A 22,578-nucleotide genomic window follows, 5' to 3' on the forward strand; every position below is an offset into this window, starting at 1 on the left:
TTAAGGCTTTAAGATATATATGATAAAATTATTGTATACAAAAATATAACATTAGACAATTAAAGATTTATTACTATAATAAAAAACTTAGATTTATATTAAAAAATCTGTGATGAAACATTTTATTTTCATTATATATCTTTATAACCACTTTATATTTGATGTGGAAAATACAATAAAATAAAAATTATTCAGTAAATTCTAAGAAAATTACACAAAAATAAAATCATTCGCTTAACATTAATTTAATATTTACCGTATAAATATCATATTTTTATTACATCTATTACATGTTTATGTTTATACAATCACATTAGAAGAGATACATACGAAGCGTGTAGCATACGTAGCAACACGTGTAAACATTGAAAGGATATCATAAAAGGATGATCTGGTTGTAAAAACATAATTATTGTTTAATTACTTTAAATTATTTAATTACTTTGACTAAGTAATTGAAACTACGATAAAATGGTAGTAAGTAATTACAATTTTACTTTAATTTAGAAATTAATCAAATTATTAACCTATCTACATGCGCATGATAATATGTTTTACATATAATAAAAATATTATTTTAATTCTTTTATTAATTTTAAATTATAAATTTACATATTTTAACTTATCTAAATTCTTAACTAAATAGAAAAAACTCAAAATCAGTGCGGTTAAAAGAAGTAATCAAAAACGAACCAAACTTTCGCAACAAGGAAAACTTAAAACAAGGAGACATAAATTGGCAAAGAAACAAATCCATAAGAAAGTACTTCCACATACAGAATCCGTGGAAGAAGAAGAAAGTGATCATGGCGAAGATCTTATGGACATGATTGAAGAGGAGGATCTAGATTTTTTAAAGAAAGCCATTTCTAATAAATCATATAATTTGTTGAAACAAATTCATTTAAACGGGTATAACATTGTAATAATTAATGACTTTAGTTTAATCTAGAATAATTATAAGTGATATGTATATTTTTTAGAGCAGCTGATGATAAAACAAACCATAAAAATAAGGGGAAAAAAGAAGAAGACACATTAGAGGAAAGGTATGAAACTAACATATCAAAAATAATTGAGACAGAAGGAACGAAGAAGGTTCGTATGTTACTTCCTATAAAAACTCAAAATGGAAGTATAGAAAGAAGATTAATTCAAGAAAATGATATTGATAATGAAAATGCAATTCATGAGACACATGATGCAGAAAACAGTAAAATGGAATTAGAATCCAATTTTCTTGTAAGTTTTCATAAAAATGAATAGAGCTCTAATAACCTTCATTTTTTATATATTAGTTAATTTTTTAGGATAAGGATGAAAATGAAGATATGAAACCTGTGTCTATCATAGAACTTGTAGCGTGTCGTGAAGAAGTACTGAGATCTAAACGTTTAAAAATTGGATTATTATCTAGTAGTCTCTTAGAAATGCCAGAAGCTAAATGTGATAATTTTAAAACATTATTAGAATTAATGGAAGAAACTAATCCAGAGGTATACATTACTGTAAGAAAATTGGCAACTGTTTCTTTACTGGAAGTTTTTAAAGATTTGTTGCCATCTTATCAAATTCTTCAAATTCAGCAGGAAGGTGTAAGATGTATGTACCTGTAATAATATGCAAATGGTATGATTATTGCAAAATATATATTTTTTCATTCATTTTTTAGTAAAGAAAGAAACACTTGCATTACAAAATTACGAAGCTACATTATTAAGATATTACAGACAGTATTTACAAAAGTTAGAAAAAATGACTAATATATTAAGAAGGAAAAAAGGAGATGCACGACAAATAAGAAAGCAAGAAATTGAGCTAGGGAAAGTTGCAGTAAAATGCATGTGTGATCTTTTAACAACTCATTCTTACTTTAATTATTCTATTAATATAGCAAATTTTCTTATACCATTGTTAGATAATAAAGATAAGTTTGTAAGACAGGAAGTGTTAAAATGCATTTCCCAATTGTTTAAAGAAGACCAACGTGCTGAATTATCTCTAAAAGTAAGAAATTTAAATCCTTGTATTTCATTTAAATTGAATTTTAAAAATATAATATAATAAATATATTAAATTTTTAGATAGTACGTAAATTAAACCAATACATAAAATTAAAAGCTCATTCTGTTCATTCTGAGGTTCTATCAGTATTTTTGTTTCTTCGTATAAAAGATGTAAATCTAGATAAAGAAAAAGAAGAAGAGACTAAACAAAAAAAACTTATGTCTCATAAACAAAGAATTCTTGCTTTAAGTAAACGTGAAAGGAAAAAGAATAAGAAACTTGAACAAGTGGAAAGAGAATTACTTGAAACTAAAGCAGAAGAGAATAAACAAAGCAAACAAAAATTACTTACTGAAATAACAAGTGTAGTATTTACGATTTACTTTAGAATTTTGAAACAAGTTCCAAATAGTAAAATCTTATCTATTTGCTTGGAAGGATTAGCAAAGTATGACAGATTTTTACTAAGTTTAATTACATATAAAATAATATAATATCTAATAATATTCAATTACAGGTTTGCACACTGCATAAATTTAGATTTTTATCAAGATTTAGTAATTGCTATAGATAAGCTAATGGAAGAGGGTAATATAAACTTGAAAGATCAATTGCACTGTATTCAATGTGTATTTACAATATTATCGGGACAAGGTTCAGCATTAAATCTTGATCCTTACAGGTTTGTATTAAAAAAGAATAAATATTGAAAATAAGAAAGCTAAGATAAAATCACATATCATATTTATACAGGTTTTATGCACATCTATACAAAAATTTACTGAATATTCATTGTGGTAGAACGCACCCAGAAATGGAAATTCTTATAAAAATTTTAATTCAAGCTTTAATTCATCGAAGAAAAAGAGTTACACAAAGTCGTTTAGTAGCATTCATTAAAAGAATAGCTACTTTAACTTTACAATTACAACATAATTCGGCACTTGGCATTCTTGGTATTATAAAACAAAGTATGCAACTTGGAAAAACGCTGGATATTTTGTTGGATACTGACTATTCTACTGGAGATGGTTTTTATCAAGCAGAACTAGAAGAACCAGAGTATTGCAATGCGCATTGTTCAGCATTATGGGAACTTACAGCTTTACAAGTACATATTTACATAGGTTATATGATTTTAGTGAATTTAAATATTACTATTACTAAACATACTTTTATTTTTATTATTAGCGACATTATCATAGTGTTGTACAAAAAATGGCAAAAAACATAGTTCGGAACGTGCCATCAGTAGGTGAAGGCAGTTTATCTCCAGAAATTGCTAAGCTGTAGGTTCAGCATGTTTTTAAATATTTAATACAATCATACTATTCACGTTTATCATTATCCAACGAGTTTTATTCTACAATATGTTATAATAGATATTTATATCTTTTTATTGTTCAGGCAGCGCTTAATGAAATATAATAAAATAATATTAAATAATAAACAAAAATATATAACAAATTTTAAATTTTTATATTTGTTTCAGTTCTCCAGAAGAACTTTATACTGAATTTGATCCTACTGGTGTTGTATTTAAACCAGCAGTACCAGTTCCAAAAAAAACAAGTGTCAAGAGAACAATAACAACTCATCATTTTATAAATACTAAATTTAAAGAATATATTAATACTATAAATAATACTGAATTATTTGCATATGGATATATAGATTTTTATAAAGCTTATAATAATTAATACTGTATGTAATGCAAATTATAAAGATCAGAATTAAATATTATTCATATTTTGTAAATAATAACAATTAATTTTTATAATCATATTATTAATTTAAATATTACATTTACAATGCTAAATTTCTTAAACAAATGTTATTTTCAAATAAAGAGATTGAAACATTAAATATGAAAGTAATTACTACTTTTAACAAGAAAATGAATATTTGTATAAGGATAATATCCTTGGATATTTGCATATCTGTAATATTTATAATTTATTACCATATTCTTACACTTCTTATATATCTTTAGTTAAGATAAAACATTTTATATTTGTAAATTTATTACATCATCGATATTAGTACATTCTGAATTGTTTTCTTTTGTTACATTTAATTTTACTTCAGTCAAACTTTCTTTGCCACTTGTCTGTGAAGATGGATCAACTTTTTGCGAAGGTATATGTTTACGTTCTATAATATTCATTTTTATAGCATCTTCTATTTCTAATACCTCATCTATTATATTATTTTCATTCTTTGTCGCTTGCTTTGTAGCAATTTGAACATATCGATGCTCATTTTTATCAAAATTTGGTAATTTTGATGTATTAATTTTGTCGATTGTCTTTGTTACAATGACTTGTTCATTTTTATCATTTTGATGGACTGATTGAGAATTTCTTCTCGCAAGAATTATCTTAGTATATTTAACAGTAGGTTGATTGGAACGAGTTTGTATTGGAATTGTAGTTTTAGTTTTAGACGAAGTGGAAGTTTGAGGCTTTGTTTGTAGTATAACGTGATTTAAATTTTGTACATTGGGACATATAACAGCTTGGGTACAAGGTGTTATAAATTTGTTAGTTTGCTGAATTTTATCTTGTTTATTACTTATAAGAACAACTTTGGTATTACTGTTCAACTTATGTATACTTTTTTCATGAATGTCTACAGGCATTGTCTGAGATAAAGATGAATTTTTTTCAATAGAGTTTAAATTATCATCATCTTTTGCAAAGATTATTGGTATATCTAATATATTTCCCAATTCATCATCAATCTCATTTACAACAGAATTCTTCTGTACTGTTTGAGGTTTGTGAATTCTTTGTAAATTAGATGTATTGACTGTTATTTTTGGCATTGTTTTAGTCGACTTTTGAGTAATTTTCAGTTTATTAGATATTGGTAAAATAGTGCCTGAACTTTGACTGCTTAATGGTAATATCACTGATGAACAAACAGGTTTAGAATTAAGGGAACTTTCAACCATAATTATATTCCCACATGCTGTATTATGAGAGGTATCGTTGTTACAAGTTGTTACTTGTCGAGGTATTTGTGACATCTTGAATGTATCCAGGGAATGAGTAGAATTGAGCATCACATGTGAAGAACTATTGGTTGTTGCCATGTCGTCCATCACTATAAAACACATACATATTTGAGCAATTTTTAAAAATATAAATAAATGTAAATAATTCACTGCGTCAAATTATCATTCAAAGATAAACATTTTTCTTTTAAATGATTTTTAAAAATAGTTAGGAATATAATAAAAACCATGCACAAATTTATTACAAGATAAAAGATTTGATTTTTAAATTTCATTAAATGTTATCAAAATTATATAATTTATATAATTAAAGTATAATTTATATATTTTAAAGCAAGAAAATTCTTCAATAATTTATTAATAATATTTTAATAATTATTTTGTTTAATAATATAAAAAATTTGATAAGATAACATTATGAATGTAACAAACAAAATTTTCAGTAGTTCTAATGTAATTGAAAATTGTTTAAAGTTAGTATTAATTAGGATTGGGACAAGGAGACAAATAAATTCAAATTACATGGAAAAATGTTTATTTAACACAAAATAAAAGATAGTAGTAACATATTTACAACATATTACTTTAGATACTTTTAAATGTAAACTTATATTAATTGTAAAGTAATATAAATACATGCTACATTTGAACACATGTTACATCACATGCTAAATAAAGACACACATTTACTGATGACTTATATATAAATAATATAGAAGAAATAAAAAGAATACAAATAAGCTAGTAATAAGAACAAAATTTTATGACTAGAAAATATAAGATCTATTTCAATTTCATAGACTATTTTTATTATTCTACAATAAAAAATATAATTAAAATTAAGATTAAAATCTATTTTTTCTATATAATTTCAAAAATATAAACAAAATTTATCTAAAACAGATTCATTTTATAAAAAATTCGTTTTATCATATTAATGATATTCATGCACATTTTTTTTTTGTATGCATGTATAAATATGATCCATATGATATTATATAAAAATGTATATTTATAATTAAATTAATAAATTATAAAAAATATGTAACTCCCAAATATTATTTTAATGAATCAAAAGAATGATTGAATGATGTTACTAATAAAAAAATATATTTAGATAACAATTCTAGTACTAAAGTTGTACATATACAATAAAAAACTTACATAATAGAAATTTGCATGATATATACTTTGATAAATATGTTGATAGATGATATGAATGCTTCCTTCCAGTGCTCTTGTTTATTTAATCACTACATGCTAAATACTTAGGAATTTATTTTACTATTCAACTTTTTGTGCTTTTTTTATTGTATCTGTGTTAATTTTGTTAGATCATGTTTATTTTGAGATAAATTTGACAATTTAATATTGGTTTTACTTTTATGTATTTTAGGCATTTTAAATATATATGTTGCAATTATATAATTTTTATATACATATATACAGAAATTATGTTACAAAATTTGAAAAGTAGAATTAAAGCTTTTTTTAAATAATAAAAGTTATTTTATAAAGTATTTTATAAAATATTCAGAATAATTCTTCAAAATAATAATAATTTACATCGATTTAATAATTTCTTTTGTTGAAAATTGAATTTTTATGTTTGTAAAAATCATATACATTTAATTAAGTATTAGAAACGATTATGATGTAGATATATTATTTAATAGCTGATTAGATAATAATATTCTACCTTTTGGTATAGTCGATGTGGTTGATGCTATGTTTGCCACAGAATTATTTGGTGTTAGTAAAATACTGGAAGCTGCCGATACACGCGCAGATGATGAGCTAGTAGTGAGTGGAAGAGATGTTTTGCCATTTTGTAAAATATTTGATAAAGTTCCATTTGATGTACCAATCGTAGGTATCGCTGTGAAACAAGAGAAGTACCTATTATGCAAAATATATACAACAGAAATAAAGAGAAATAGAATGTAATTTTTAATGAAAAATTCACCTGTTGCAGTTGAAGTATTCACTCTAATCTGATTTCCTGATGATGTTAAAACATTAACGAGTTTCGTATCTCCATTTTTGTCAGGAATATTAAGATGCCTATAGTTGTTTGACACTACTTTAGAAAAATTTTTACTTGATGATACAATGGCTTTCATTTTTGACACGTTTTGTAACTGTACACTCGTTGATACAATTTTAGGCACTTTAGTTGACGCAACTGAAGATTTAGGAATATTTTTAATTGTTGTAGAGACACCTTGACTAGATGATGCTGGAGCTAAACGTATTGGGCCAATTGGTGCTAAACTTGCCAATGAGCCAATATTTAATGTTATACCACTATTATCTGAAGTTGAATTTGGCTAAAAAAAATATATACATATTTTATCTTTTTCTATTAAATATGTATGTATTATATACAACATATTACAAAATATGTACATATATTTTTTTATTAGATGCTTCCTTTTTAACAAGTTTTTTTTTAAATTACACTTACTTGTCCAGAAGTTACTTGTCTAGAAGTTATTAAATGTTCTACAAAATGGCATTTCTGATTACTAACAACTCGAGGTTTTCGTTTCACAGTCTGTACATGATTGGTATGTATTCCACTCACTGCGATTATATTTTGTTGCGTATTGAATGTTCCTACTCGAGAAATCGCAGCTGACTGTGTATTTTGTCCAATAGATACTACTGAAGAAATTGGTGTATTTGGTCGAGATTTTTTTATAGTAGGAGAATTTGGTTCACTTTCAACGGAACTACTTGTTGAATTTTTTCGTTTTCGAGTATCTTTTCTGTTATTTTTATTTTCATAACTTGACAATGATGTTGCTCTTAAAGGTAGTGGATGTGGTTGTAACAGAATAGTTCCCACAAAATCTCCAATTTCATCTAAGATACATCTATCTACCATATTTTGTGTAATACCCTCTGATATTTTTTTAGCAGTACATATTCTTAAATGATCATCAGCAGTTCCAACCATGACCAAACTTGTTTCAACCATCATTTTTTCTCTGGCATCTTCTAATTCATCAGGTCTTACAAGTGTAGCATTTTGTCCTATGACAAACATAACTGGACATCGAATATCCATTAATGTATCATCAGGTGTACCTCTTTTTCCTTCAACTGTAGAAACTGGGAAACCAAGACAAATAACTGCAGTTACATGTTCCATTTGTGCTACCTATAAATATTAAAAAAATAACATGTATTTAATATTTTTTTTAATTATACTATTATGTTATACATTATGCGTATTTATATAAATACTATACCTGACATGCAAGAGCAGCACCAGTATTAAATCCAACAAGAATGATAGGCCTACCAGGACAATCACTTCTGATATCTTGTATTTTAGTTCTAGTGGCTTGAACTAACTGGTCAATGCACACCATCATAGTCATTCTATTAGCTGCTAAACCTAAGTGTGTATGAACAGTAACAACCATTCCTAAAGCTCCTAATTGTGAGATCCATCTATGTTGCCGAGTAGACATACTAGAACCCACTCCAGAAGGAACTATTATTAAAATTGGATTTCCTGGTAACTTTTTCTGCAATAAAAATAATTACATCCATAAATATATATTATATATTATAGTAAATTATGTAATAAAATACACATACAAGTCTATTATTATTTAAACTTGGAGCAATTGGATCCCATGTACGTTTAAGAAGTGATCCAAGTGTCTCCCATGTTATAGAACCTGTTTTTCCACTGATATTTGGTTGTACAGCAATCATTTTATCAATAAGTTGAGGAATTTTTAATCTTAAACATTGTAATATATCAAGATATATTCCAAGATACTCTTGAGGAAGATGGTCAAACAATAAATTGTGCAACCATTGTGCAAGTCTCCAATCCCAACCAGCTGATGCTAATGTTTCTCTAAATCTCCTTGCAGCTGTATCAACTGATGTCCTTCGGTAAATTGGTTCTATTGAACTATTTACTTTAGCTAATCTTGCAAGTCTTTCTGAATTTAATATTTTCAGAACTTTAGTAAATATTCGATTCTGAACTGGTGTCCATAAAATTTTATCAAGCTTTTCTTCCCAATCTTCATTTTCATCAGGTCTAGCAAAATTTGCTAACCTTTGTAACTCATCCATTTGGTGTCGAACTTTAGTAAAATCTATTGGTGGTATTAATGGTTCATTAGTATCTTCTTCTATATTGATTTCTTCATCCTGAGTAACTTTTTCCCTAATATAAAAAAATTATAATATAGTTTTATGTCTAGTAATTACATTTATAATTCTCTTATCATTACTTCTTACATTAATAAAGTTTTCTTTGAAAAAAATAATTTTTTTATTGGCTTTACATAAACATTTTCTGGTTTCCAATTCCATGGACGTGCATAACAATGATCTTTTGCAAGCACATTAATTTCTGTTTCACAGCATCCAGCAAGCTGATGCAAATATGTAGTTAATCTACTAGGATTATCTTCAATTGTATCGCTAATAGGACTTGGTATTCTAGAAGTGTTTAGTGATGTGGAAGGCATCGTTAGCATTGATGTTAACATTATCAAATTACTTATACTGAATATATTTATAATTATAATGCATTCAATGAATAACACTGTAATCATTTAGTTTTTCTCACATGACTGTCACTATTCTGAATCTGTATGGTAAAAATTAATAAGATTATTATATAGTTAACAATTATAGTACTAATGGTTTGTAAGGGTAAAAATTACTTAATATTTTTAATATATAAAAATAATAAAAAAAATTATTAAACAAAATATACAAAAATTAACCTTTTAAGTATAAAATTTATATACACATAAAAAATCGTGTTCTCGAAAATATTTTCATGATGAAACTAACCTTGAAAATCTCAATTTCAAATTGGAAACTTTCAGTTGTACTGTTGCAATAATAGTCCTATTTCAACTAGCAAACAATGTAACACAATCTAACCCTAGAAAACACAAAAACACATGTGAAACAAAAACATGATGTGTGTAAATATCTAAAATTATATCATTTTTCTTATATTTTTTATCAATACAAAATAATTATTCTGTATTGATTTCAATAAGTCGCAATATGATAAAATGCAAGAAATGAAAAAAAAAATAAAATTAATAAAAATAGATGTAGGTAAAATTAATAAAAATAGATACATAGAATTCCAATTTAGTGCATAATGTTCAGAACAATGAATGTCCACTAACACCTATGATACCCTAACTAATCAATCTACAATTGCAAAGTTAAACTAAATTTTACGTTTTTTTAAGGTTTTTTCGACGATTGCAAAAGTAGTTATATGTGCTAGATGAATAAAACAATACTCATAGTTTACATGGAAAGTATTCTAAAACATTCGGGCATTCAATGTATAGTGCAGTATATTTTATAGCAAAGTCTGATTTTCAATGGACATTTAACTATACTATGCGTTAGTATCATTACAAAAACGATGAATATAGTATTTTTCACAAGATGAAATTGAATGTTATGTAAATCGAATATAGTTAAATTTTGACGTATTGTATATTACATCTAATATTATATAATATTACATAAAAATATATATTTGTAGAATATATGTTTAATGATTATGGGAAATGTCTTAAATTGTGTGTCAACAACAATCAACAAATATTTGTTTTTAGAAAGAAACGTTTCAGTGCATTGACAAAGGTTGGTGACAAAAAATGAATCATTTATATATTTTTAATGTAATCTCATCAATAATTATAAATATAACTTTTTTAGATAATTTTGAAACCAATAACAATACTTAATAACTTATGCTATTCAAAACTACAACTGTATATATATATTTGTATATTTATATAATGAATTATGAATTATCTGAGTTTGTATAATTCAGTATTTGTTTGTATATATTTTTATAATATTTGTACTCCATTAACTTTGAATTCGTAATGGCTATGGCACGTGGTAAAGATTTTTTAACAGAATATTGGTTTGATATATTATTGAGAATTGTCTTAGTGGGATTATTTATGTAAGTTGCATTTAGTTTATTATAATAGGATAATGGTTATCTAAAAATAAATATACTATGATTTATATATAGAGAATTAGAAAATGCAGAACCATTTACTAGGAAAATTCATGAAGATGAATTATGGTTATATAAAAATCCAAGAACAGAATCTTATGTTCCAACTACTATATTATGGGTAATGTATTTTATATTATTATACATTATAATTAATTTTTATATAAAATTAATTTGTATGTTTTATTTATTTTCAGCCCGTAGTTTTTATAATGCCTGTTGTTGTAATCTTTTGTGTATTTTTGTTTTACAAAGACAAAACTGATATTTATCAAGCAATATTATCTGTAACTTTAGCATTAGGATTTAATGGTGTTATTACAGATATTATAAAACTTGTTGTTGGTAAGAGTTATAGTAGAGAGTTATAGTAAGAGTTATAAAGCATTATTTCTGTTTTGAAAATCATTGTAACAGATATCTTTGCTAGGTCGCCCTAGGCCAGACTTTTTTTGGAGATGTTTTCCTGATGGACAAACAAATCCAGATTTTAAATGCAATGGAAATCCAGTTGCTATAAAAGATGGAAAGAAATCATTCCCAAGTGGTCATTCCTCTTGTATGTTAAAGAATGAAATATAAATTACATGAAAAAACTTAAATTTCATTGAAAAATCTATTTGTTTTTTAGTCGCATTTGCAAGTTTTGGTTTCATTGCACTGTATGTAGCTGGTAAATTACATACATTTAGTTTAGTGGGCAAAGGACAATCATGGAAATTATGTGCTTTTGTATTACCAATTTGCATTGCTCTTTTAATCGCACTGAGTAGAACATGTGATTATCATCATCATTGGCAAGGTAAGCATATTTATTTATTGCATTAGTAAATAAATATTTTAATTCCAAAAATATTAGATGTGGTTGCAGGTTCCGTGATAGGATACTTTTTGGCATATATATGTTATAGACACTATTACCCACCATTAAATTCACAGGTATGCCATAAACCATATGCTGCTCTCACCCATCAAATTCAATTGGAAAATGCAAAAAACAAAAATGAACAAATCAAATGGATATAACAAAAAAGACTTTACAGTATTAAGATTATCATGATAATTTAAAATAAAATCGTGAAATTGTCGTATATTTTTTATATATTAATTTCCATTATTTGTTATTTATAAATGCAACAAGTAATATAAATATAAATTAAATATTTATATTGTAAATATACACTCTGTATTATTTAAAAAAATACCAATGTAATCAATAAAAGCTATTTGCTTTAGTAAAAATGAAGTTTATTCGAAATTGTTTGAAATGGCGTGATTGAAATATTCGCGGGTATAACGAACGGTATATTGCGCACATACGCCATTTTGGAAATTTCGCGTATGGTGCGCCATCAAGTTGGTTTAGTTAAATAGGAGCAGTCACAAAGTCGATGGTGTTAGTGCTTCTCGGAAGCTTTTTATCTTGATGGTTGTACGTATATCTTTATGAATTTTTGAATTCATTTGGATATTTCGTACGTTTTCAAAGGGAGATACACATTATATTTTGCGTATTGTTCACGAATGATACTTTAGTATACATTCTCCGCGTAAATTAATAGCTATATCAGGTTTCTCGGATCTGTGAAGTGACATAGTTATTTACGAGCTGTTGTGTTGGTGAAATGTTGTCTCAACTTCCTGTACATGGCGAAGACTCATGAGCGTCGTCAGTCGTGTTGAATAGTCAAACGTTAGTGTTCAAACGGTGTTTTATCCTTTTTGCAAGGATTTCTCTTATCAAATTGATAAACTCGCATCATCTGAATCAATTATATTGTGCCAGTTCTGTGTAAAAATGATGAACATGGAAACGGATGAAATTATTGAAGACACAAACACGAATCTTCAGGTACGCAACACATATTAGTATTTTTGACCCGAAACCTACCGCCATCTTATGTTTCCTTATGATGGAGAAATTCACTAATATTTTACGATCGACCGTTATTCCCGCGAGGTTTACACCTGTTATATGTATTTTCTAACGAACTAGTCATAAGAATATCTTGTGTATACGAGAGGTTATAGAATACGATTAAGTGCTATCATATATGATTGCCATCATTTCTCTAAATTCTCCTGTCCCAGGATATTTATGTATGTCTAATAGTGACAGTTATCTTATTACCTTGGTGAAAATTAAAATTGCATCATTCTTATTTTTCGTTTTTTATTCAGTCAAATTAATATCGCTATATACATATCATTATATTATTTGTATAATGTTACAAAAGTTTAACATTGATTGCAGGAAATGTATCTCGGTACAATATGATTAAAAATACATATTTTTGTTGAAACAAAATCGTAGTCGCACGCCATCGTGTGATTAGCATTGCATTTCTAGTATAAATATTCTAATATTTATCTAGTTAATCGTATATTAGTTTTATTCGAGCATACCTTTCTTTAAATTTTTTATTTTTACAAATTTCTAACACAAAATAGGAATATTCGCAATATAGAACATAATGATTTTATTGCTATAGAATCGTAATATCAAGGTGTTACTTGCTAATTTTTTCTTGATTTTTATTATCACGAAACTGATACATATATTTTATTGAGAAATTACAAATTAGCTAATATAATATAATTAACAATAACGTAATTTCATCGGGTACCATCGTCTTCGTTGTCAGAACAAGGAATTTTGTTTAAATAAAAGTTTAATTTTCAAGCTTGGCAGTCTGAGAACAACTTACTACGTGATCAATGTTTTAGCATCAGTCTATCTTTTCTGTGATCCTTAACTTTTTTTTAGCCTTTTTTTCGTAATTTTATACTAAGCCCCATCATACTCGTAGTAATATAGCGTTATAAACAATCGAATAGAATCTCGATTCTCTTGCATTTATTTCTTTATACGCGCTTATAATTGTTATAAAAATTTGTGATTGATTTTTATTAGCCACATTTGTTATTTAATGTTACAGTGATATTGATTTGTACGTATAATTGGATATAAGCCAGAACGTCGAAGAATGTAGACTAGAATGTAGAAGAATTTAAAGTTTTTATGTCCGGTTACGACAATGTTAAAAGAGACATATCTTAAAATTCGTAAAGGAATAGTACGTATATAAATTTCGTTTGATAAATTACACATTGTTTGTTACAGAAATCATTAACTTTTTTAAGATAAACTCTAGTATGATTAATCTGATAGATAGATAAAAAAATTTAAGAATACGATCTCTGCGTGTGTTGTATTCGAGTTAAATTACGTGTGTAAAGGAGATGTAATATTATTTTCGTTAATGAGATACGAGTACATTTGTGTTATCATAGTTATTAGACTGTATTTATTAATATTTTATTAAATTACTTTATTATTGGTCAATACAAATAAACCTTATATTGTATCGCCAAGATACAAGTACGTGACTCATCATTCCAGTTTCGCTCATTGCTACATTACCATGCACATTTGTAATTTTTCAGTCTTTTATTTTAATCCAAATCTGTATAAATAAGCAACAATTATTTAAAAGTAATGAGAAAGCGTTATATCACGATTACCAATTTGCGATCTTTATAAAATTGAATGTACATGAATCTTTTTACCCTTTTTCTTTTTTATTCTAGAGACTTCTGGTTCTTGGAACTTCTCTTTGCTTTATATTTTCAGAGACAAATACCGTTCTGAAATTTAATGCCGCAAGTATTCATAATTAAGGACGACAGGAAATTTCGAAACGTTCGCGTGGCTCATTGTTATATGTACATATGTACTTTTTATAGTTTCTTTTTTCTATTATAAATTTTATGTTTCCGTTCACTTTCACGTTTACGAATATTTTTCTAGTCACGAATACGTTTATACGCGTGAGTCTACATCATGTATGGATTTTTTCACACTTATATTTCTTATCGATAAACGATAAAAAGAAAAGAAAAGAAAAAGTGTCTGTAAATGTAAAGATAAAAAATCACAAGGTACAGGAACATTTTTTTTTTACAATTTCTTCTTGATTTCTTTCCTTTATGATCTAATGCACATGCGAACGCCAATGATAATATTGTAGATTAGGTATTTCGAAGAAATATCGACTAATGATTTGGGCTGTTGTCGGTATCAAAATATTGCCTTTCTATCTTACATCAATCATCAAAAACCAGTAAAGAACAATTATTAGCATTTCAGTGTACGTATTTAGACGTTACTACCTGTTTAATTCTGTATGAAAATTTCAAATCTATACATGTACATATAATTTACGTTCGTTTACTTGGAAATTCTCGTTTTGCGTGATTGCTTATTAAAATGGAAAGAGCATGTAAAGGATACGGAGACAAAGAGATACAAAGAGCATAGATTCGACACGCGACACGAGTTCGCGATCCCGTTATACTGGGAACACCGTACTGAGAAACATTTTCAGATGATCGAGGTGTACTTCTCGGTCGCCAGGACTCTTCAATGTTGCTATGCTATCTTTTATAGTCGAATGATCACGATATCTTAAATCTTTCGATTTAAGATATCGTGTACTTGTAATACACATGCATAACAATTTAATTACACACTTTCAGAAGTTTGCGTTACCCTTCATGCACAAAGATGCATTGATGGTTCTTTTCTTTTTTCTAGTATTAAAAAATGCGAAATATCAAGTTTGAGATTGTAAGGAATAGTGTGAAGGACTATTGCGCAATCCTAAGATGTAAAAATTAATTGAGTTTCAGAATTTTTCTTTGTATATAAGTAATTATAAAGTGAAAAGTTCAAATTCTTATGAACAAGATTAATGTAGTCTTATCTTCGGTTTGTAATCTTTTTTTAAAGATTATAGAAGTTGTTATAAATAGCAAAGTTATTTTTTACAGTCGAAACTTTGAAAGAGAAAATACAAAATTTTAATAATTGTAGAAATTGTGAAACAATTTTGACACAACACGATCGTTCCTATAATTTCATCCGAAGAGTTTGATAAATTCGATAAACCGTTTTAGTAGAATATTCTATGCGTTTAAAGAAAAAATTAAGAGAAAAATTTTTGTCAAAATGGTTCGCTCCCTTAATGATGAAAGCTGATGTTTCTTTATTTGCAATTATGGTATAGGAAATGTGTTTGAATTTTTGGATATAAATGTTTTATTGCAATACATTTAATGAGATATGCGTCTATTATAAGAATTTTCGCTTTCAGAGGTAAGTAGCGCTAACAAGTAGGTCAGATACGAAATATTGGATTAGTGCAAGCCGGTCCGTCGTTATAAGTTTCTTTATACGAATCGTGTATTAATACGAGTTAAACAGTAAACTATTTCCTTTCTCCCTTTTTCTCCCCATAATGGCCAATGTTATTACATATGTTAAATGCCACATTAAGTTATTTCAGTAAAAAAATTAATTGCATTATTGTTTCTTATTCTTTTTTACGAATAATTATGTATTTAGTGTATTCACGACTTTGTTTTAAAGTATGATCATCCATTAATTATTATATATTTGTAGAAATCGTGATTTAAAAAGACAAATTGCATGTTTAAACTGTCAACTTCTGCAAACGTTTGGTGTTTTGTAGAGGGTAGCCTATCTGAGGTCAAGAACCCTGATATCATACTCTATCTTAACATACATGTGTCACCTAATAACTTTACTACTATTTTATATGATACTCTTACATATATTCATATAATTAACAATATTCATTATGATTTAGTTATGTATTAAAAAATTTTAAAACATACAATAATAAAAAATATATCTGACTATTTTTATATGCATCTTTTGAAGTATGTGACACGTTTATAATATAATAAATATATATATTTGCACTATTATCAACTTTAAATTAAATTGCAAACAATTTTTTAAGATGATATTTTTTGATCTAGAAAAAAAATAATCTTTATAATATGTATAATTTTTACAATGTTTTTTTGCAGTATCCAATAACGATACTTTATGATCCTACACGCAAGAAAGAACTGCCATCTGGACTATCGGCACAATATAGGCAGGAAAAAGAAACTTGTATGAAGCTTTTTGAAAAGTGGAGTGAATCAGAACAAGTTAACTTTGTTGAACAATTATTAACAAGGATGTGTCACTATCAACATGGTCACATCAATGCATATCTGAAACCAATGTTGCAGAGAGATTTTATTTCTCTATTACCAAGTGAGTATTTTTATTGAAACATACTATTAAATTCTTCATGAATTATTTTTTTGTGTTTAGAAAAAGGATTGGATCACGTGGCAGAAACTATTCTTTCCTATCTTGATGCTGATTCACTAATTGCTGCTGAACTAGTATGTAAAGAATGGCTCAGAGTAATTAGCGAAGGAATGCTTTGGAAGAAATTAATTGAATGTAAAGTTCGGACTGATACAATATGGAGAGGTCTTGCAGAAAGGAGAGGATGGTTAGTAAATATATTCTATGAAATTTCGTTTTGTAGTATCTGTTGATTTATTAATCTTTCTAGGATTCAGTATTTATTCAAACCAAGACCAGGGGAAAGTCATCCAAATCATAATTTCTATAGATCTCTTTATCCCAAAATAGTTAAAGATATTGATAGTATAGATAACAATTGGAGAATGGGAAGATTTAATCTTCAAAGAATAAATTGTAGAAGTGAAAATTCGAAAGGTGTTTACTGTTTACAATATGATGACCAAAAAATTGTCTCTGGTCTTAGAGACAATACAATTAAAATTTGGGACAGAAGTACATTGCAGTGCATTAAAGTCTTAACAGGACACACTGGTTCTGTTTTATGTTTACAGTATGATGATAAAGCAATAATATCTGGTTCCTCTGATAGCACTGTGAGAGTTTGGGATGCTAATACTGGAGAAATGGTTAATACATTGATACATCATTGTGAAGCAGTCCTACATCTCAGATTTAATAATGGCATGATGGTCACTTGTTCAAAGGTTAATCAATTTTTTTTTATCTACTTTATGTTCTTTAAATTAAACATCAGTTTTAAGTAGATTTTGAATTGAAATTTTTTATCTATTTTATGTTTTTTAAATTACTATTTGTTAATTATATTTAGGATCGTTCAATTGCTGTATGGGATATGACATCACAAACGGAAATTGCATTAAGAAGAGTATTAGTGGGGCATAGGGCAGCAGTAAATGTTGTTGATTTTGATGAAAAATATATCGTTTCTGCTAGTGGTGATAGGACTATTAAAGTATGGAAAACATCTACTTGCGAATTTGTGCGAACATTAAATGGACACAAGCGGGGTATAGCGTGTTTGCAATATAAGGACTGCTTAGTAGTTAGTGGTAGCAGTGATAATACAATCAGATTATGGGATATTGAATGTGGTGCGTGCTTACGCGTTTTAGAAGGACACGACGAATTAGTCAGATGTATCAGATTTGATAGCAAGCACATAGTTAGTGGAGCTTATGATGGGTATGTATAAAAATAGTTTTATTGTATCTTGTATCTTACACTACTATAATAACTTTATATTTATTTTGTGTTACAGAAAAATTAAAGTATGGGATTTAGTTGCTGCACTAGATCCACGTGCTCTAACTAACTCATTGTGCATACGTACATTAGTGGTGAGATATTTTATATATTTTATTTTATTTTATTTTGTTTTATATCAAAAGATTTTAATATTAACGATATATATCTGCAATATAGGAACATACAGGTCGTGTATTTCGTCTTCAGTTCGATGAGTTTCAAATAGTATCGTCATCGCATGATGATACAATATTAATATGGGATTTTCTGAACTTTAATCCATCAAATGGATCTGTATCTTGTGGGCCTACAACAATAAATGCATCAGGTGTGAATCAATCTGATACTAGATCTCCATCTCGTAAGTACGATAAGAAAGATCTTTGTTTTATGTACTTGATATTTTCTAACATTATAAATTATTTGTATAGCATTCGAGTGACGCATCCCTATGAATATTCCTTCATTGTGATATAATTGTAAGTTTAATATGTTATTTAAAATAAAAGACATAAATTTATGTAGTTTATGAATTTTTTTCGGAATTAAAATTTCTTGCTTGTTATACTTCATGATATATTAAATTTGAATATTTTTTTCAGACAAGTGATTAGTGAATGAGTTCAATGTGTTCACGGTAGTGTACGCAGAAAATGAAGAATCAGTGTTCAGTGTGAACAGCGCCTAAAAAAAAAAACAGAATCTCAGAAATACACACGGTCATTGATTTTTGTTTATTGTTTGCTGTGAAAAGCAAAAGTAATTCTCTAAAATAGGATGTATATGGGGTGATACGAATTAATTTATATGCGCTTGACGCACTGCGTTTAGTAACGAACAGTATAATTAAAATCGCATAAATACATCCCATGGATGTAAACAATTCTTTGCTTTGGCCATATTTGGAATTCTTCTACGCTCTATGACATGATAGAAGTTGACCACTTTCCTACTACTATGAAAAAAAGACTTACGTAAAGAAAATGAAAACGTTTTTAGGCTGGATACACTTAATAAGATGTTAGTTGTATTATAGTAAATTAATAATTTTTTTTTTAAATGTAATTAATTTATAGTAAGGAGATTGTAAAATGCCGTTTGATTGGAGTACTTATCTGGTGTGAATGTGAATATTCAAGTCTTGATATGTGGAAAGATTATTATACCTATCATATTTCATTATCTTTTAAATCTAGCTAATGTGAATTACTATACCCATGTTTAGTATTATAGATGTACAGCCGTTAATCGAGAACATAGTAGTTTCCATGGACATTAATTTTATGAAATTTATATTATATATTGAAAAGTAAATGGAAAGCTAATAATCTCTGCACAGTCATTGATAAAATATCATTTGCATTTAAAATATAAAGTTTTGTTGTACCGAGCTGTAAATATTAATTCATAAAGCAGCAGTATAATGACTCTGAGGTAATCTTAATTGTTGTGAAAGAATTATTGTGTTTTGACTAATGATCTCGGATGTTTCAACTTTTGTTTAAGCTACATCACACCGTTTCAATTATAAATTATAAGTGTGCTCTGAAAAATATTATACGAGTTAAAATATAATTGTCATTTTCTAGATTTTATAAATGCTACCAAGGACATTATTTTTATTCCTACGTTAGTAGTAGTACTAAAAAATATGTTTATTTATTGGTATACTGAACAATAGAATAAACACGGTATCTTCTCAAAATTGTCACAAAATAGTAATATATATATAAATATATATACATATATATTTCAGTAAATATTGCGACAATGACTCAGATATTTTGATCACATTGAAAAATTAAAAGCCAAGCTTACAAATATGTAATCCTCGATATTGATTTCAATATATATACTTTAAATTTTATATAACATAGATTTTGCATGAGAAATAAACTGTGAATATGTGCTTAAAAAAAGAAGAAAAAAATCTATTAGAGATAAAAATGTGAAGTTACTTCACTTTTGCATTACATAAATAACAGAAAGTATATTAAGTAGTACTTGTACATTATAATATTAATATTATACAAATTTTTACATTAAAGGGGAAAAAAATTATGCAAAATTATGAACTGCATGTAGTCAAGTTGGATACAAAGAATTGTGATTTTTAAGCTAGAATGATGGCATGAAAAATTTTCTATAACTTTACGGTATGTATATATGGGACTCCAGTGCAAATATTACTTTTGTAGTATGCCGCATGTTCTTAATTCTTGAAATTTAATGAAAAGCACAATAGAGAAAAATAGCATAATTGTGACAGTTATAATATAATCTCTTTATAAGCACATACTTCATTATACTACAGCTATCTAAATACGTACATATACAGGTAGTAAAATTATATATTGCTGTTTCTTGTGTTCCACTTTGGAATGTAAAAATATACGTATATATATTTTTTATTTAGATTGGGGTCTTAAAATACTTTAGTGAATAAATACATTAAAGTATGTAAAATTTTCATTATACAAAATTGTTTCATAGTATTGTGATATTTACTTAAGAATGAAAAATACAGTTCTAAAATGTTTAATTTCATGATGAGCGACAATGTGTCTTAACCATAACTTAGTTTTGATCATAATGTAACTGGTACATTTGTTCAAAATAATATTATGACAGAAATATCTTTAAGAGAACATTGTGATGTTTATTGTTAATATTGATATAAAATTTCATGTATGAAATTAGTTACGCAAAAATAACATGAAGGCTGTGGAACTTGAAATATAATACCTATGCAAGAAGATGCAATTTTAATGGAAAAAAAATATCCATCATTATCCCTTAAATTTAACATACTTTTGTCAAAATCAAATTGTAATTAATAGAAAATTTATTTTAAAATATTATTACATCTTTTTAAGAATGTTGAAGCCTTAACCCCTTTGAATTTAAACGAACAATGTTTACTAATGAAAATTTTAGTAATTAGTACTAATGATCAAAGCTATTGATAAAATTAATATTCGCAAAAATGGATAACATCTTTTAGTCAATCTTTTACTTGCATTTTAATCCTTTTCCATTAAAACTAGTATTACACGGTAAAGTTCCTGATAAATTTTATCAGATTATTATAATTTTCATTGTTTCAGATTTTAAAAAGAGTCTACTCATAAAATTAGAAAAGAATGTATTTTGTATATATTTGAAGTCAATGTATTTTTTTTATATAACAATATGGAATGATGCATTAGTTCATCAAAGATAAAGTTTTGCAATATATTATTAACACGTAGAAATTACTTTGGCAAAAGAGAAGGCCCCAATCTGAATGTACAAAATATCATAACACAATGCTACAGAATATGCAAAAATTAATGCATAATCGGTCACAAATCATCATTAACAATTTTTTTCAAATTTTTTTTTTATTTTACATTACAGAAAAACTCAATTTAAGGCAAAAAATATGTAACGAGTATCAAAAATATTTATGTATAACATTGATAAAGAGAAAATAATGATTATATCTAATACTATTCTCCTTTTATTTGAAATATTGAGAAGTTCAAAGTATTCAACAAGTTTTATAGTTCTTGCTAATTGTGACTTGCAAATTTTTATTTTTATAATGAACATTTTATAATTACTTCTTATTTTTTATTTATGAGATACATCTAAAACATAGAATAATCTTTGTACAAAATATTGAAAAAATTTTGTAAAATTATCCTTTATGACGGAATTATTTGAAAAAAAATGAATTAGTAATTTTTAGGTTTTCAATATTATACTGAAAAATACTGTAATTTCTACTATGAAATTTCATTCTTTGTTATTTCGCGTAACGTGAATATAAGTATTGAATTTTTATTGTTTATAATTTATGCTAGACAAAGAAGATGATGAACAACAAAGTTAATGTTTTCAAATTAACTGCTGGTTGAGTTATGAAATCAAATTAAACGTATTTTAACGTAATTTAATACTATTATCCGTAATTTTCACAATTAATATGGTGAAAATTCGGCTTAACTTCCGTCTTTATATAACAAAGGGTTATGAATATTTTTTCTTTTGTTAATAAAG

General features: G+C 26.7%; 4 protein-coding genes across 8 annotated transcripts; 3 read left to right on the plus strand and 1 right to left on the minus strand.

The window, feature by feature from the left end:
* Positions 1-237: 237 nt before the first annotated feature.
* Positions 238-3,716, plus strand: LOC122532796 (nucleolar complex protein 3 homolog). Of its 2 annotated transcripts, none has more exons than XM_043661888.1 (10): positions 238-474; positions 647-912; positions 984-1,242; positions 1,311-1,602; positions 1,673-2,007; positions 2,085-2,455; positions 2,525-2,689; positions 2,761-3,118; positions 3,199-3,296; positions 3,500-3,716. In XM_043661888.1, exons 1-10 carry the CDS (start codon positions 472-474, stop codon positions 3,705-3,707), a joined length of 2,355 nt encoding a protein of 784 aa, XP_043517823.1. In that variant the 5' UTR covers positions 238-471; the 3' UTR covers positions 3,708-3,716. The 2 variants fall into 2 exon arrangements, with proteins under 2 accessions (XP_043517823.1, XP_043517822.1); XM_043661887.1 differs by having other exon boundaries at positions 240-477.
* Positions 3,717-3,956: 240 nt separating this feature from the next.
* Positions 3,957-10,402, minus strand: LOC122532793 (KAT8 regulatory NSL complex subunit 3). Of its 2 annotated transcripts, none has more exons than XM_043661881.1 (9): positions 10,268-10,402; positions 9,863-9,956; positions 9,299-9,653; positions 8,639-9,224; positions 8,284-8,565; positions 7,494-8,192; positions 6,993-7,356; positions 6,726-6,905; positions 3,957-5,115 (listed from the first exon to the last, which is right to left on the minus strand). In XM_043661881.1, the coding sequence occupies exons 3-9, from the start codon at positions 9,616-9,618 to the stop codon at positions 4,016-4,018; spliced, it is 3,531 nt and encodes a 1,176-aa protein (XP_043517816.1). In that variant the 5' UTR covers positions 9,619-9,653; positions 9,863-9,956; positions 10,268-10,402; the 3' UTR covers positions 3,957-4,015. The 2 variants fall into 2 exon arrangements, with proteins under 2 accessions (XP_043517816.1, XP_043517817.1); XM_043661882.1 differs by having other exon boundaries at positions 10,162-10,402.
* A 68-nt stretch (positions 10,403-10,470) lies between these two features.
* Positions 10,471-12,314, plus strand: LOC122532803 (phospholipid phosphatase 5). 2 transcript variants are annotated; one of them, XM_043661898.1, is made up of 7 exons: positions 10,471-10,684; positions 10,760-11,015; positions 11,088-11,193; positions 11,270-11,417; positions 11,503-11,631; positions 11,704-11,874; positions 11,944-12,314. In XM_043661898.1, exons 2-7 carry the CDS (start codon positions 10,933-10,935, stop codon positions 12,096-12,098), a joined length of 792 nt encoding a protein of 263 aa, XP_043517833.1. In that variant the 5' UTR covers positions 10,471-10,684; positions 10,760-10,932; the 3' UTR covers positions 12,099-12,314. The 2 variants fall into 2 exon arrangements, with proteins under 2 accessions (XP_043517833.1, XP_043517832.1); XM_043661897.1 differs by having other exon boundaries at positions 10,477-10,684; positions 11,932-12,314.
* A 120-nt stretch (positions 12,315-12,434) lies between these two features.
* On the plus strand, positions 12,435-21,290 carry LOC122532799 (beta-TrCP). Of its 2 annotated transcripts, none has more exons than XM_043661892.1 (9): positions 12,435-12,924; positions 16,971-17,205; positions 17,266-17,452; positions 17,516-17,972; positions 18,098-18,471; positions 18,548-18,626; positions 18,712-18,862; positions 18,966-19,013; positions 19,137-21,290. In XM_043661892.1, exons 1-8 carry the CDS (start codon positions 12,871-12,873, stop codon positions 18,974-18,976), a joined length of 1,548 nt encoding a protein of 515 aa, XP_043517827.1. In that variant the 5' UTR covers positions 12,435-12,870; the 3' UTR covers positions 18,977-19,013; positions 19,137-21,290. The 2 variants fall into 2 exon arrangements, with proteins under 2 accessions (XP_043517827.1, XP_043517826.1); XM_043661891.1 differs by having other exon boundaries at positions 12,436-12,924; positions 18,712-18,895.
* Positions 21,291-22,578: the final 1,288 nt, after the last annotated feature.

This window comes from Frieseomelitta varia, unplaced genomic scaffold (genome assembly GCF_011392965.1).
Source record: "Frieseomelitta varia isolate USP_RPSP 00005682 unplaced genomic scaffold, Fvar_1.2 scaffold_475, whole genome shotgun sequence".
Lineage (NCBI taxonomy): Eukaryota > Metazoa > Arthropoda > Insecta > Hymenoptera > Apidae > Frieseomelitta > Frieseomelitta varia.

Coding starts and splice junctions, on each gene's coding strand:
- LOC122532799 (XM_043661891.1), top strand. CDS start 12,871: ATGATGAACATGGAAACGGATGAAATTATTGAAGACACAAACACGAAT. Junction 17,206..17,265: donor TTTTATTTCTCTATTACCAA/GTGAGTATTTTT, acceptor TTTTGTGTTTAG/AAAAAGGATTGGATCACGTG. Junction 18,472..18,547: donor GTTAGTGGAGCTTATGATGG/GTATGTATAAAA, acceptor TTTGTGTTACAG/AAAAATTAAAGTATGGGATT.
- LOC122532796 (XM_043661887.1), top strand. Junction 913..983: donor AAACAAATTCATTTAAACGG/GTATAACATTGT, acceptor TATATTTTTTAG/AGCAGCTGATGATAAAACAA. Junction 2,008..2,084: donor GTGCTGAATTATCTCTAAAA/GTAAGAAATTTA, acceptor TTAAATTTTTAG/ATAGTACGTAAATTAAACCA.
- LOC122532793 (XM_043661881.1), bottom strand. CDS start 9,618: ATGATTACAGTGTTATTCATTGAATGCATTATAATTATAAATATATTC. Junction 7,357..7,493: donor GACAAGTAACTTCTGGACAA/GTAAGTGTAATT, acceptor TATTTTTTTTAG/CCAAATTCAACTTCAGATAA. Junction 6,906..6,992: donor GAATACTTCAACTGCAACAG/GTGAATTTTTCA, acceptor CTTGTTTCACAG/CGATACCTACGATTGGTACA.
- LOC122532803 (XM_043661897.1), top strand. CDS start 10,933: ATGGCTATGGCACGTGGTAAAGATTTTTTAACAGAATATTGGTTTGAT. Junction 11,194..11,269: donor TTCCAACTACTATATTATGG/GTAATGTATTTT, acceptor ATTTATTTTCAG/CCCGTAGTTTTTATAATGCC. Junction 11,875..11,931: donor TTATCATCATCATTGGCAAG/GTAAGCATATTT, acceptor CAAAAATATTAG/ATGTGGTTGCAGGTTCCGTG.